Here is a 14305-nt window from a genome sequence, read left to right as displayed (position 1 = left end):
TTGAAGACACTTAGCCAGCTTAGGTTTGGCCACTACTAAGGCCAGTGATGGTCACTTCGTTTTGGAGATACTGTCTGTCTACGGCAAGAACCTCTCCCGCCACAGTGTCTGGCGGGTGGCGGTCGCTCTAGAAACAGGGTTAGTATATTTCAAATAGGGACGAACCAAGGGTTGCTTTAGACTAGAAGAGAAACACGCTAATGTGACAATCAAAATCGTAAAAACAACCTTGTATTTAGCGTATTCTAAAAGATTGCATTTCTGTCTTGAATTCTTGGGGAATTTATAGTATATCGTGTCAGTGTGGTTTAAGATATATTGGCCAAACAAAAAGAGCGTTAAAGTTTCGTATCAAGGAACATGAATCTTATGTCAGAAAAGGCGAAATTAACAAGTCTTCGATAGCGTATCATAGTTGGACATTTAATCATAATTTTGACTTTGGGTCTGCAAAAATTATCCAAAAGGCTTCTTCCATAGGTGAATTGGATTTTCTTGAGGCTTTTCATATTCACAAACATTTAGCAGGTTTAGTTAATGATTTAAAGTCCAATCCAGTCCTTTGTAATGCCTTTAAAATTCTACTATCTTAATTCAGTTATTTTTGCCGATAGATGGCGTTACCTCCTCGTGTTTGGTACTACCAGAGGGTATAAAAATCCATTCAGTGGTTGCTTTCCATTATTTGAAGTTCAGATTTTAAGCGTGAAGGTGCATTTGCCCCTCGCTCCCTATTTTAACTTCGCTAATTTTTCTTGTTCTTTATGCTTGATCAGATAGCCTGGCTCAGTAAAAGTAGGCAGCCAATGCAACTCTGATTAAAAATCTAGTTATAACCACGTGCAGTGCTGATAGGGACCACGTGTTTATGAGACTCCTTCTCCTTTATTTTCTTCTTTCTAGGTATTTCTTTCTTCTGATGAGGAGGGACCTTTAGCTGCCCTCGAAATCAATTGAGTGTTTCATTATACTTACGCTAAATACAAGGTTGTTTTTACGATTTTGATTCAAGGGTTGCTTTATTGTTATTTTGTTTTTGGCGACTGTTGGCTGAGGGGAAAAGAGTTTATCATTTGTCTTCTCGGTTTCATTTGAGCTGCACGCATCTTTAACTGGAATCTGGATCTTATATTATTACTGTTAGTTATTTTTATTCTTGTTGTTATTTCTTTTGTACTGGTATGTGTTCAAATTTACTTCTGTTTAGCTTGATTTTCATAGTGCTTTGTTAATCGTTAATTTTTTAAAATGCCCTTCCAGTTTAAGAAAGGTCAACCTTCAAAGTCTCAGGCACGTCAAATTGTGTACAATATCGCAGAATTTTGCACTTCTAAAGGTTTGTTGAACTCCTTAGTAGTTTCTCTTCCTCAAGTTTTGAAGAGAACATTGCAAGCTACTGGAGTATCGGAGTATACAATTAAAAAAATTAAGCATGAGGTATCAACATTGGGGGAAAATAAACTTCTGAATACACCTGGAAAGAAACGTAAAAGCCCTGCTAATCATAAGTGCGAAATTGACAATTTTGAGAAATGCGTTATACAGCAAACAATACAAGACTTACATCAAAGGGAAGAAAGTGCCACCTGTGCAGAAATTACTGCCTGTCTTGAGGCAGAAAATGGACTTCCCGTGGCAAAAAGATTCTTTGTGCAAAGTTTTGCATTCAGTGAATTTTTGCTGGAAGAAATGCATTAACAAAAAATTCTTATCGAAAGACTACACATTGATTTTATTGGCTTATTACCCATTTCTGAATGCTCTTAGTTTTGCTTGACTATAATTAATCGCGTCACACAATAAATCTGAGTTTCCATGTTAGCTGAAACAACTTGTAAAGCTGTAATTAGTGGTTATATAGCTCGTTTTTGATGGCCTGCAGCTTCATCATTGGCCAGGGCTGAAACTTTGAATTGCATAATTGCCTTTGCTCCATTGAAAAATCAATCATTTTCTATTACCAACTTGGTTTCTGTAACTCTAAAGTATTTAAGGTTCTAGCTGAATTTTTTCCTTCTGGCCAACTCTGTAAAACAAATTTCTTCGAGCATTGTTGCGTAGCATCATATTTTATTTCTCTCTTCATTTCATCATTTTCTTATTGCTGGAATAAGTGAACAAATTTCTGAATTGCATCTTTTTCTCTTGTTACATTCAGATGTGCTGAGATTAAAGTGCCTGCTATCTCTAAGTCTTTCACCTTTTTGTAGCATATATCTGGATTATATTTTTTGAAGTGTAACAACATTCTTTGTTATCACTGAGTTACTTTAAAAGGAAATTTTTTATTTGTATTTTCAAATGGCCGGTGATCAGTTTCAACCATAATACATTTGCCATATTATATGTGTGCATGTGTTGTTACGAATTGTGCATATATGTAAATGATTTAGTGAAATTAAATATAAAATTGTATAATGTAGTATGAAAGCCTCAAGATGTAAAGTATTGCCAGAAAAATAAGATTACAGGAGCAGATTGACTAATTTTTGTCACCAAATTTGGTGACATTTTGGTCTGGTCCCTGTATAGCTAATTGTATAACTAATCCTTATATGTAATTGTGACTGTGTCCAGCCCTATATGGATGTGCTTATATGTTTATGCCTTCCACCAACTTTCAGAAATCTAGGTTACTGGAAATTTCTTGACAGACGGAAGAAAAATAGATTGAAGAGAGCATCAATTCTCAGTGTAGTTAAGAATTGAGCTCAGATTATTGAGAGATCAATGTGCTAGGTTACACATTGAGGCTTTTCATATTTTTTAATGTTTAATATTCTTAGTATTTTGAAGTGAGAACTATTGATTGTGCTGTAATACTCAGAAGAGCTGTATGAGTACTTTTGTGAAAAGTTCCAGAAATATGAAGTGTTTGGGGGGGGATAAATTTTATTCAGCTATCATTGATTCTCCGTGCATTGAAGCCATTGCAAACACGTACACTCAACACAAGATATGTATATACGAACACATGTAAAACATAATATATAACACAAAATTATTAAACTTTATTTGAAACATCTTTGCAAGTAGATCAGGAATTTTAATTAAACACATCCCTGCTTCAGAGATTCACTTTGCACCATTTTGCATCATTGTGTCGCGTATTATGTCACTTTCCCTGCAATTTCTCTTTGCTGCAACATTTTCATCTCAGTCCTGCGCAGGGTTAACACAAAGACCTTCCAGCTATAATTACAACCAAAGTTACTATGCATTGCTTTTTCTCGCCTGCTGCTACTTGTATAAACGTCTCTCACCTCAGCTTCTTTCTCTATTTTCTGAAATATAAACTACATATATCAGTGTTCGTAGCGGTCCTTACAAGTGCTTATAAGTCCTTATATTTGAAAATAAAATATAAAAGCCTTTATAGGTGATTACTTTTTCTCTAAAGCACTTAATTTTTTTGTTTTTAGTGCTTATTTTCTGCTTTTAAGGCCTTAGCCAAAACTAAATAAACAACTTTTCTTCCTTATATAGAACGTCAGATGGTGAAATAACTTTTTCCCCCTTTCTCTGCATTAACATAACCTTTGGTGCGTGCGAGTACAGACAGGTGCATGTCATTCTATTGGTCAAAGAAATGCGAAAGCGGTAGAAAATTCCAGTACGTTCCCTATTCTTTTGCTCTCACCAATATTACACACGTTTGAATTTCTATCAAGATTTTTAATAATTTACGTTCTCATTCCGCGTGGTCAGTTCATATTCGTGTTTATTATGATCAGTATGCTTATATTATGAGCATATGTATGACTATTTATAATAATATATTTGCAGTAACTGCTGAAGTGTAGGTAAACTCCAAAAATGGGTAAGTGTGTTCTAACACAGATTAATTTTCTAAGGAATAATTTTCGGAATTGCATAAAGTAATCAAATAGTTAAAATAATTTTTTTTTTTGGCCAAATGCATTACACAGTACGGAAGTTGGGGGGTTCTCCCTTTTTGCACAAAATCTCGAACCGGTACAGTTTGCAGCAAAGCAAGCAACAGACTTTTCTTTTGGAGGGAGGGGTCACTTTTCAACCTGGATTGAATAGGACTAAAAGTTCTGCATTCTACCAACCCAAGCGAAGAATGATTCTATTCCGGAAATTTAACACGGTTTGTTCAAAATTAGAATGAAAAACACCCCAAATTGGTAAATCTCTTTATTAATCAATATGAACATGGCAGGGATATCGCTTTGAGCGCGACGTGTCCTACTCATTGATAAATATGCCACATGGGAGCTTGACAGTGAAAACTGGACAAAGCAAAAGGCCATTTTCCTTTATTTAGTTATTTATTCTCCGAAAACCGGCAGCTGTTGATTCCGATTGCGTAGTGTCACGTGCGGAAGGATTAAAGCATACGTATTGTGCAATAACATTTGCAATATTTCGCAGAGATAGAAGAGTTTTACTATGCTTGCTAAGAAGATTATTTCTCAGTTCCATTGGGCTATTTTTTATATGATGCACATATCAAAATGTCAAAAGCATTACAGTACAAAGTCTTTAATCTGGACTCATTGGGACTTCGGCAATTCCGGATTATAGATCATCAATTTAAATCTGGTAAGATGGCATGCAGAAATTATAAAATTAAAAATATGAAACCATAATTTATGAAATAAAGAGCAATCATGATCTAAAGGGTATCAAAATGTACAAAAAAAAAAGCTTAATATTTATTTGTTTACTTTATTAAACATTTCTTTCAATGTAAGTTGTTTAAGTTGCTTCGTTTTTTGTGCTAATACTTTCTCTAATTCTATAAACAGACATAATTTCTTGTTCAGTTCTACTGTTCAAGTCCTGTAATTGCTGTGTCGAGAATACTGACTAACTTGTCAATCGAAATTTTTTTGTTTTCAAATACCTCTCTGTCACTTTCTTCACTATCAGAAGCAATACATGGAATCATGCTTTCGCTTTGTAGATCCTTTGGCAGCTCCATAATTGGAAACTCTTTTTATAAAATCATCAAGCTTACTTTTTATAAAATTGCTCTAACAGTCTTCAAAAAATAATAAGCCGAATCTAGAAGATTAAACAATAATGCGATCTGCAACATTAACTGAAATAGATAATTAGATAATTTTAGCCTAGTGTATACCATCCGTTATACATTAAACACGCATGCGCTGAAAGTTCGTAGCTTTGAGGTCCGGATTATGGATGTCCGGATTAAAGACTTTGTACTGTATTTAGCTGAAAAATCTAAAGAACGGCTACATAATCTACCCCCTTTCCTCTTTTACCAGTTACGCTTGAGTATCCGGAATTTTCAGATATTCGGTAATTTCCGAGTAAGCCGGTTAGTTAAGCTTTTACTGTTAAAGGATGACTGCATGAAGCGATTTCCCATCTTCTGATTTCAGAAAAGTTCCTTCTTTTACCTAAATTACTTTGTTTGCAATATCTGTTAAGGGAAAACTGTTATACAATGAACATTTAGAAAAATTTCAGAATTTTGATTAAAGTTATTTAAATGTTAATAGGAGTGGAAAAATAAATTGTATTTATTTTTAGGTGCCAAGCGAATATAATAAATATGGCTTATTATTACACTCATGTCCATAAATTAAGGATAATTCGGAGTCACGCGGAAATCGAACTCTAAAATAAATATATCACCTGTAAAAATCACTACACACATCTTCAAGAATTATATGCAAATTTCAGGAAGTAACCAGATGACACCGATGGTACGTCACAATGACGAGAGTGATATATAAGGAATACAGGCAAAGAAGTAAAATTGTTCTCAGGCGCTTTATAAGCATTTCAGTGCAATAACCTAATAGTTATGACACAAAGGACGCATTTGGATGATTTTTTACGTGGTAGAATTATCGGCCGTCTGGAATACCCAACTGGAAGTATCAGACGAACTTGAAATTGCCCATAGTGTCACATCCAGGCTTTGGCGATGATTCCAAGATGATGGTAATGTGAGTAGACGTTACAGCTCAGGTCGCCCCAGAGTTACAACACCGAATGAGGACCGGTATTTGACAGTTACTGCAAAAAGAAACAGGCGGAGCGCAGCCTCAGACCTGTCTCGTCAGCTCTCTTCAGCCACTGGTACGACAATTTCAAGGCAGACCGTGTACAGACGCTTAGGGCAGATTAGTGTATATGCTCGTAGACCTGTCAGATGCGTTCCACTTACTGCAACTCACTGTCGCCTGCGGTTAGCCTGGAGTAGAGAGCATGCATTGTGGACACCGCAACAGTGGACTTGTGTGATGTTTTCCGACGAGTCGAGGTTTAGCTTGCAGTCTGATTCTCGCCGGACTATAGCTCCAGGTACCCGTTACCACCAAGAAAACATCATTGATTGACACCGTTATGGTGGTGCTGGAGTGCTCGTTTGAGGTGGAATTATTCCGGGTTCCAGAACTGACCTGCATGTTCAAATTGGAACCATGACAAGCCAAATCTATCGGGACGTCATTCTGGAACAACATGTACGTTTGTTTCGGGGCACCATGGGCCCACAATTTGTGTTTATATATGACAATGCCCGTCCTCACCGTGCAAACATCGTAAGCAAATGCCTTCAATCAGAGGATATCACACATATGGACTGGCCAGCATTCTCACCGGACTTGAATCCAGTAGAGCATGTGTGGGACATGCTTGGCCGACGAGTTGCAGCCCGTCAACCTCCTCCTACATGTTCACCGGAACTTCGGAGAGCATTGCTTTTGGAGTGGTATAATATCCCCCAAGATCAGATCGATAATTTGTTACTCAGCATGCCTAGACTTTGTACGGACCGTATTGCACTGTCTGGGAGACATACAATGTATTAACAATCATACCAACCATGTAATACTGGTTTTTGTAAATAGGTTTTTTTGTAATTTGCTCCAGGGAGAAAAAATCGCTATTTTTTTTAATAATATCAAACATATAGCTTCTTTTTTTGCTCTTTACCTTTTGTTTAATAAATAAGATTTTAAAATAAGTCAAATTTGTTTTGCTTCTAACTCTTCCTTTGCCTGATTTTGCATTATCCTTAATTTATGGACATGAGTGTATTTATTTTCTCTATTTTGAACTGAACTTTCATCATTAAATCTTAGCATATAATTTAGTTCTGCATAGTTTTTTTCCCTCTCATTGTAAACTAGTTCTGTAAATTGAACTGTTATTAAAAATTAAAATAAAAGTTTATTGTCTTCCATGGTTGAGTAATGCTCATTCTCTCTTAACAAATACTGAATTTCTCATATTTTAAATTACAAGTCTAATTGTTCTTTTAACGTTATGCAGTTGTGTATAATGTAATTAGACAGGTGCTTATTTTTTTTCTTAAAATGTGCTTGAAAAGTGTTTTATAGGTGCTTATATTTTTAACTAAAATAAAAAAAAAAAAAAAGGCCCACCAGCGGCAGAGCGGTAAAGTCGCTGAACGCTGGTAGTTCGGTCCGAGGTTCGAATCCCGCGAACGGGCTGGCTGCATGGGCGTTTTCGTGGTTTTCCCCATGTGTAACGTGTATACGAGCGAATTTCTCTTAGAAAGTCCTCCACAAAAGGCATCCCTCCCCTTAGGCAGATAGCCCTAGTGTGCTTTGCCATAATTTTGCCATAATTAAATACACACACACACACTTTTAACTAAAATGTGGCTACGAACCCTGTATATAGAAATTATGGGAAATGTATTTCTGAATTTATAAAGTTTAAATAACAATCATGTAATGTGTGGATCAGGATTTAGCAATTTGTCTGTTGAGCTTTTGGGCAATTTGGTATTCTGCATTGTTGAGTTATGTAATGTGAAAGTTAATGCTGGTTGTATTGATTATGAGGAATTGTGCTTTTCACAGAAATAAGAATTGGGCTTGTTTACTTTTATCTAGGGCTGCAGCCTTAATATACTTATATCTACTTTTTCATAGAATATATTATACTGAATGTAATCTAAAATTATAGAGGCAAAATTTCTTGCTCCTTTTAAGTCCATATTTTACTTTTTCTCACATCATATCTCAGAAGGAATTTTGTAAATTTAATTTATAACAGTGATTTTTTTCTACTCCCATGTAATCACAGTGGAATTGCAGAAGCATGTAAGTTCTAAAAATAAATTGTTGATGAGTACTGTATGTGGTGTTGAGATGGAAATATAAGAGTTGGAGTTCACAAATGTATGAACTGGATAGCTGACAGAATAATTTTCTTTTATGAAATTTTAATGTAAAAACACAGCATTTATTCATTATTCTCTTATAAATTACTATTTTCTAAAGTTTCTGGTATTACAAATCATGCTCACCAGTGGCTGAGCTGTAAAGTTGCTGAACAGGGAAAGTTTAACCTTGGTTTGATTCAATCTGAATAGGCTGGGTTCATAGATGTTTTTCTGGTTCTCCCCATGTGTAACATAATATACAAGCCAATTTCCCTTAAAAAGTCATCCATGAAGGTGTCTGTTCCCTAAGGCAGATAGTCCCTGTGAGCTTTGTCATAAACAAAATAAACCAAGCCAAACCAGTCACAAATCAGATTTTCTTCTACATCTTTTTTTTTTTTTTTTTTTTGCAATACTTAGGATTGGATTTAGTAGATTATGGCAAAGCACACATGGACTATCTGCCATTACACATGGGAAAACCAGGGAAATTTTCAAGCAGCCACTTGTTTGCCAGTATTTGAGCTTAGGCTGAATGATCAGTGTTCTTTGGTTTTTATCGCTCAGCCACTGGTGGGCAGAAGTACGTAGGACAGGTAAAAATACTTTAAAAAAAGTTTTGATAAATGCAAAATAAAGAAAAATTCTTATATATTTTTTAATTTAAAATCACAGTTACAAAAGAACTTTTAGCAATGCTGATGTTTAAATTCCCCCCCCTTTTTTTTAAATGAAAACTGTGTTTATGAGCAAAAATCTTGGACTAAAATAGTAATATTACATAGTGATAGTTTACAGGCTAATTATAACTAAATTATGTTTCAGTAGAAGGTGAACAAGTTGCTTATATTTCAGTTGTATTGCACGTATAATCTTCATTGGTAAAATGATTTCTGGCTGTTTATAAGCAAAATTTTCATAAAAAGAACAGTATATTTATTCTCTGAAAAATAATTTTCAGTCATGCATTAAAATGAATACACATCTTCCCTTGTGCTCTCTAACCATGTTTCAAAGAAGTGGAAAAATCGTGATACATCTTTGTTAGTAGATGTTATTCTGCATACACTGTCTACAAAAGTGTTTATAAGGCCCTTATTTTCAGAAACACTGGTCATATACTTTATGTTAAATTACAAAAATATTTTAAATGATGCAAATATTCATATTTTGGCATTTTTAAATTTTAAAAATCTGTCCTGTGAAAATTTTGAAATTTAGTTTTTTATACGTTCTTTTGGTCCCTGTAGCTGTATTTAGAAAATATTTATACTGATTGTAAAAAATAACATTTTTTTAACTGCAGTGTACTTTAATCGTTTTTAGCTATACTGTAAAATCTTTTTGATAGATGTTCAGCCTGTTACATATACAGAGCCAGCCTTTTGGTGCTCTATTTCTTACTATGAACTAAATACTAGAGTAGGAGAAACTTTCCATGCATCTCAGCCGTCATTGACTGTGGATGGTTTTACTGATCCTTCAAGTTCTGAGCGTTTCTGTCTTGGTCTTCTGTCAAATGTGAATCGAAACAGTGTCGTCGAACAGACAAGGAGACACATAGGTAGTATTTTGGCATTTCAGTCACTCAGAAGCCAGTGCGGTTAAGTCCAGAAAACAAAAATTGAGAAAATTAATGTTTTTTGATACATTAATTTTAAAATTCTTGGTTTATTAATTTGATCAGAAAAGTATGTAAAGTCTTTTTTCTTAGTGTAAAGTCTGCAAAAAAAAAAAAAAAAAAAAAAAAAAAAAAAAAAAGATATGTACAGGGATGTGTGAATAAAAACGTGAGTATTTATTGGAAGAATGACAGCAACTTAAAAATTTTAGGACTTGTATCTTTTGGCAGCTGAAGATGAGAAATTTTCCTTGACATTTTTATCAATCAGAATTTTAACAGTTATTCAAGAAAAATTATTTAATGTTTTTGATAACACAATAATTTTCACAAACACTTCAATGTAATACTTTTATGTTTTACCAAAGTTTAGATATTTCAAATTAAAAGAAAGCACATCCATAAAACTCGAACAATTCTAAATAGTAGAAGTTACAGTTACTATGAATTTGTTGTTTTTCAGTGTTGCCAACAAATATCGAAAGAAGAAGTATTGATTTAATTTTTGTTTCAAAGTTTATATAAAAAAATACTGATAAAAGGTGGACTTGCTCAGAATGGCTTCTGAAATGACTATATAATATATTCAGAAGCTATAAAAAAAGAGCTATCTGACCTAGAAAAAAAGGAAGCAACGAGTAAATCCTTTAATAACTAAGAAGAATATTATTTATTTCATCAAAATTTACAAAAATCAGAAAATATCAAAAATTGGACTAAACCGCATTGGCTTCTGAACGACTCATTTAATTTTCAAGTGTATTGTGTTTTTATTTGAAGAAACTCAGAAAATTTTAATTATTTTTCATATTTTGATATTTTTTGATAATTTTATGTTTTTAGCCCTACTTTTTAAATTTCTTTCAACTGCAGATATTTAATTGCAGTAAGTGTGCAGAAATCTCAAAATGAAACAAGGAATTTTGGATGACTAATGTTTCTTTTATTAAATTGCTGCATTCATCATAAAAATAGTACTGTAATGAAGAAAATATTAGTAAAATAACAGAATAGACATGATAAATGAACTCACCAGATAGCATTTTAACTCATCGGCACAGTAAACATAAATGTTTCCAAATTCTGGTGATAAATAACAATAGCAGTGTGTTTTTAGCAACAACAATAACAATAGCGTGTTTTTAGTAACAGCAATAATTTCGGTATGTTGTGTCTTATAAACGTACCAACACAAATGTTTTCATACATTATCTCGGTATAAATGAAGAAACAATAAAAGGATATAGTAACAAGACACTAGAAAAAATCTAGAACCCACTTTTAAAGGGGTTCCCAGTGTTGAGTCATAATAAACATATAAATATACAATGTTAATTTTTTACTCTTGCAATGAAATTTTTGCATTACTGTTTAACCTGGATATGCTCGTTGAATGTAGCATTCACTGAGACAGATGCTATAAGTACTTCAGTGCAGGTATATTGAAATTGTAAAATAATTGAAGGGATGAGTAGAAAGCAAAACATTTGCCACAAATTTTTAATTTTTAAAGTAAGAAGAACTATATGAAAATCTTACTTATGAAAATGTGATACTCAACATCCACGTATGAGTATGTCCTGGGGCACATTAGCATCGTACTAAAACACCTTCTCCAAGTTTGCATCTTCTTTGGCAGAGGATGGCTGCTGTAATCATAAAGGGATGGGCACACCTTTTTTACTTATATCAATGGAGTAGATGCAAATCAGAAAATTAAATGATGATGAAATATTACTGAATAGCAAATGTAAAGAACTTGTGTGGGATGCTTTCTAATCATCTGGTTTCATCTGCACTAGCATTCCAGTTTCAAATTTTGGTAGATGAAAACTCCATATCTATAGATGTGCATTGCTCAACGAGCACTTAGCAACTGAAAAAAGGAGGAACGAGAAACAAGAGGTATACTATTTTATCAATGATATTTATTCTAATCATGGAAAATTTGAAGCTGTGCGGTTGCATAAAATTTGCTGTTTTAGAAAAGATGGAAGAGGAGTAGAGAGAGATATTTATAGAGCATGGGGATAATCTCTACAATAGTGAAATTGGGTTTTGGGTACTGAAATTATCAACAGAATTTCAAGTTGTGAGATTATTTAAATTTGAGCTTCATATATTCTTTAAGTATTATTATAAGGTATTGTCAGTGACTTTAAGTTAATGTAATATAAATAAAGCTGTGATGTAAGCTCTTTAGTCATATAATGCATCAGTATGTGTAAAAAGTGTACATGATAATGCAGATAATATATATTAAGTATGAAAGTAATCAAGTTGAGCTGTAAAAATGATGCGTATCTAAACAGCGTTTTAACAGGATTGCAAGCTTTCTTTTTTAGCAGTATGTAAGTAGAGATTTTTCTTACTTTTAGAGAGTGTGAACATGCTCTTTTAATAGAATTTGTAAATATAACATGAAAATTGTCGCTGGCTATATGATTTTTGTAAAAATGTAAAATGTGTCAGCTTTCTATTAGGTCCTTCAGTTCTTGACAGAATTTATTTGCAGTTTCAGTCATACTATAGAGCAAAAATTTATACATTTGACTTGTTATTTTGTTTTCTTGTCTTGCACTGTAATCTAGGATTTAGTGTAGTTCACACATATGAGATACATACATCAAAGGTGTATTATTAATACAAACTGATCTTTAATGATAAATTTGAAAAACGCATTCTGCTAAAAAAGTAAAAAATCTTCATAAGATAAATTGAATGCAAAATCCTTCGTAAAAATTGTATGTTTTGTTTTTTTAAAGAGTTCTCAAATGTACTTCTGTCCATATTCTGTAGAATAAATTCAGTATTTAGGTTTCCCATGTTTGTTTAACCCCTTAACTGCTGCGGAAAATGTACAACATTCATTTCTCAGTGCCACAGTGTTTCGCACAGGCGCGCGTAGTTATACGATGTATTAGGGAGAGAATAAGTGCAAGTTTTACTTTCTAAAAACTGTTTACTTTCACAAAATAAGGAATAAAAGAAAAAGTGAATGCACAGAATTTAATGTTTTGTGTAAAAGTATAATAAAAAGATGTAAGTATAATAAAAATAATGTTTTTATAATAAAATGGAGTTTTGATCAACTCATTTTTAGACCAGTAAAGTGTAATATCAGGTTTCAGTGTTATACTTTGTGAAATCAGTATGCCTAAAAAAACATATTTCTTCTGAACTGGTTGAATGTCACGATTTTGTTCTTGATTTTTCGTTTGCAAGGTGTTAGTTCATATACTCGTCTACAAAACGGTTAGTTTCAGTAGCAATATGAAGCACGAGCAGTTCATCAAAAAATAATTCAAAAAAGATAAATGGGTTTGAAACATCCGTTATATCATTCTTTATTCCTGGAACCTACTACAAAAAGTAAACGAAAACGGAGGACACAGAATAAAAAAAAAAATACGTTTTACTCAAACAACACCAGCCAATACCACGCAGTCATTACTTTCACCGCTTTATACACACCCCTCTCTCCAATTTCTTCCCACACTTCTCTGAAATAGTGTCCTCCTTCGCATAAATTGTCAAAGTCATTGTGGTGCTACATTCCAAAGCTTTGCGAATAATTTTACGGGTAGCAGCGGAAAGCAAATGACAGTAGTTTGGAAGGGCATATATATATGCCCGTGGCAGTTAACACATCGGCTGAGCAAGGTGTATATATACGCCCGTGGCAGCTAAGGAGTTAATCCACATTCCTCTTCTATCCAATGTTTGTTTAATTTACATTCATTTTCTATCGAAAATATTGATTAGTTGGGAGAGTAATTGTATTTTTTGCATGAAAATGAAAGGAATTTTTGTATTGGAAAAAATAGTTTCATTGGCAAAAAACTGAATTAAGTAGTTTTCAGCACTTTCATTTGAATTGAAAGTTTTAGCATCTAGGGAATTTTGTAAAGACCAAATGATGCCTGATCTGATGTATGAGGCAGCACATCCCATCCAAGTTTGAGTCACCAAATCTTGATGTGACATGGTAAAACACCAGCACTTTCCTGTTCACTAATTCTGTCTTCATCTGTGCAATGGAATCATTCAGTTTGTCCAACTGTGAACAGTATTCATTTTAATCAATTGTGTCGCTGTTCAGCAGCTTTCCTAAAGAAAAAGTGTCCAAATCCATCAGAGAGAGAGAACATTACCTTCATACATAATAATATTGATGGATTTTACAGTATATAGTGAACCGTCTAGAATAATATTGGCCATCCTGACAATACCCCACAGTAATGCAGAATGCAAGAGGATTTTCAGTGTTGTTATTACAACCAGGACTAAATTTGAATCTTATTATCAATAACGGCACATTAGAAAAACTTTTATTAGTAAAAGCAGGCCTACATGGCAATTGCTAATAAACAAAATAACGAAGTTTCTTTATTAAAGCAAAATCTGCTACTGTTCTTCGCATTTGTTAAAAGCTGATTAAAATATTATTTTTGTACTACAGTCAAAAACCAAAAATCCGCCGACCTGAAATCCGCCAACTCATGAAATCCGTGTTGCCTCTCAAAATATAAACATTCAATTTA

General features: G+C 33.6%; 1 protein-coding gene across 7 annotated transcripts in view; it reads left to right on the top strand.

Annotated features, from left to right (window-relative positions):
• Smox (Smad on X protein) overlaps nt 1-14305 on the top strand; it is a 192402-nt gene that overhangs the window by 147743 nt on the left and 30354 nt on the right. For all 7 annotated transcript variants that reach the window (XM_035369412.2, XM_035369404.2, XM_035369386.2 and 4 more), the window contains exon 6: nt 9492-9704. In XM_035369412.2, the coding sequence (XP_035225303.1) occupies nt 9492-9704 (213 nt within the window). The remainder of the gene's footprint in view (nt 1-9491; nt 9705-14305) is intronic.

This window comes from Stegodyphus dumicola, chromosome X2, assembly GCF_044657685.1.
Source record: "Stegodyphus dumicola isolate Sdum_Otavi_A_Nest chromosome X2, ASM4465768v1".
Classification (NCBI taxonomy): Eukaryota; Metazoa; Arthropoda; class Arachnida; order Araneae; family Eresidae; genus Stegodyphus; species Stegodyphus dumicola.
This window is presented reverse-complemented; position numbering and strand designations above follow the sequence as displayed.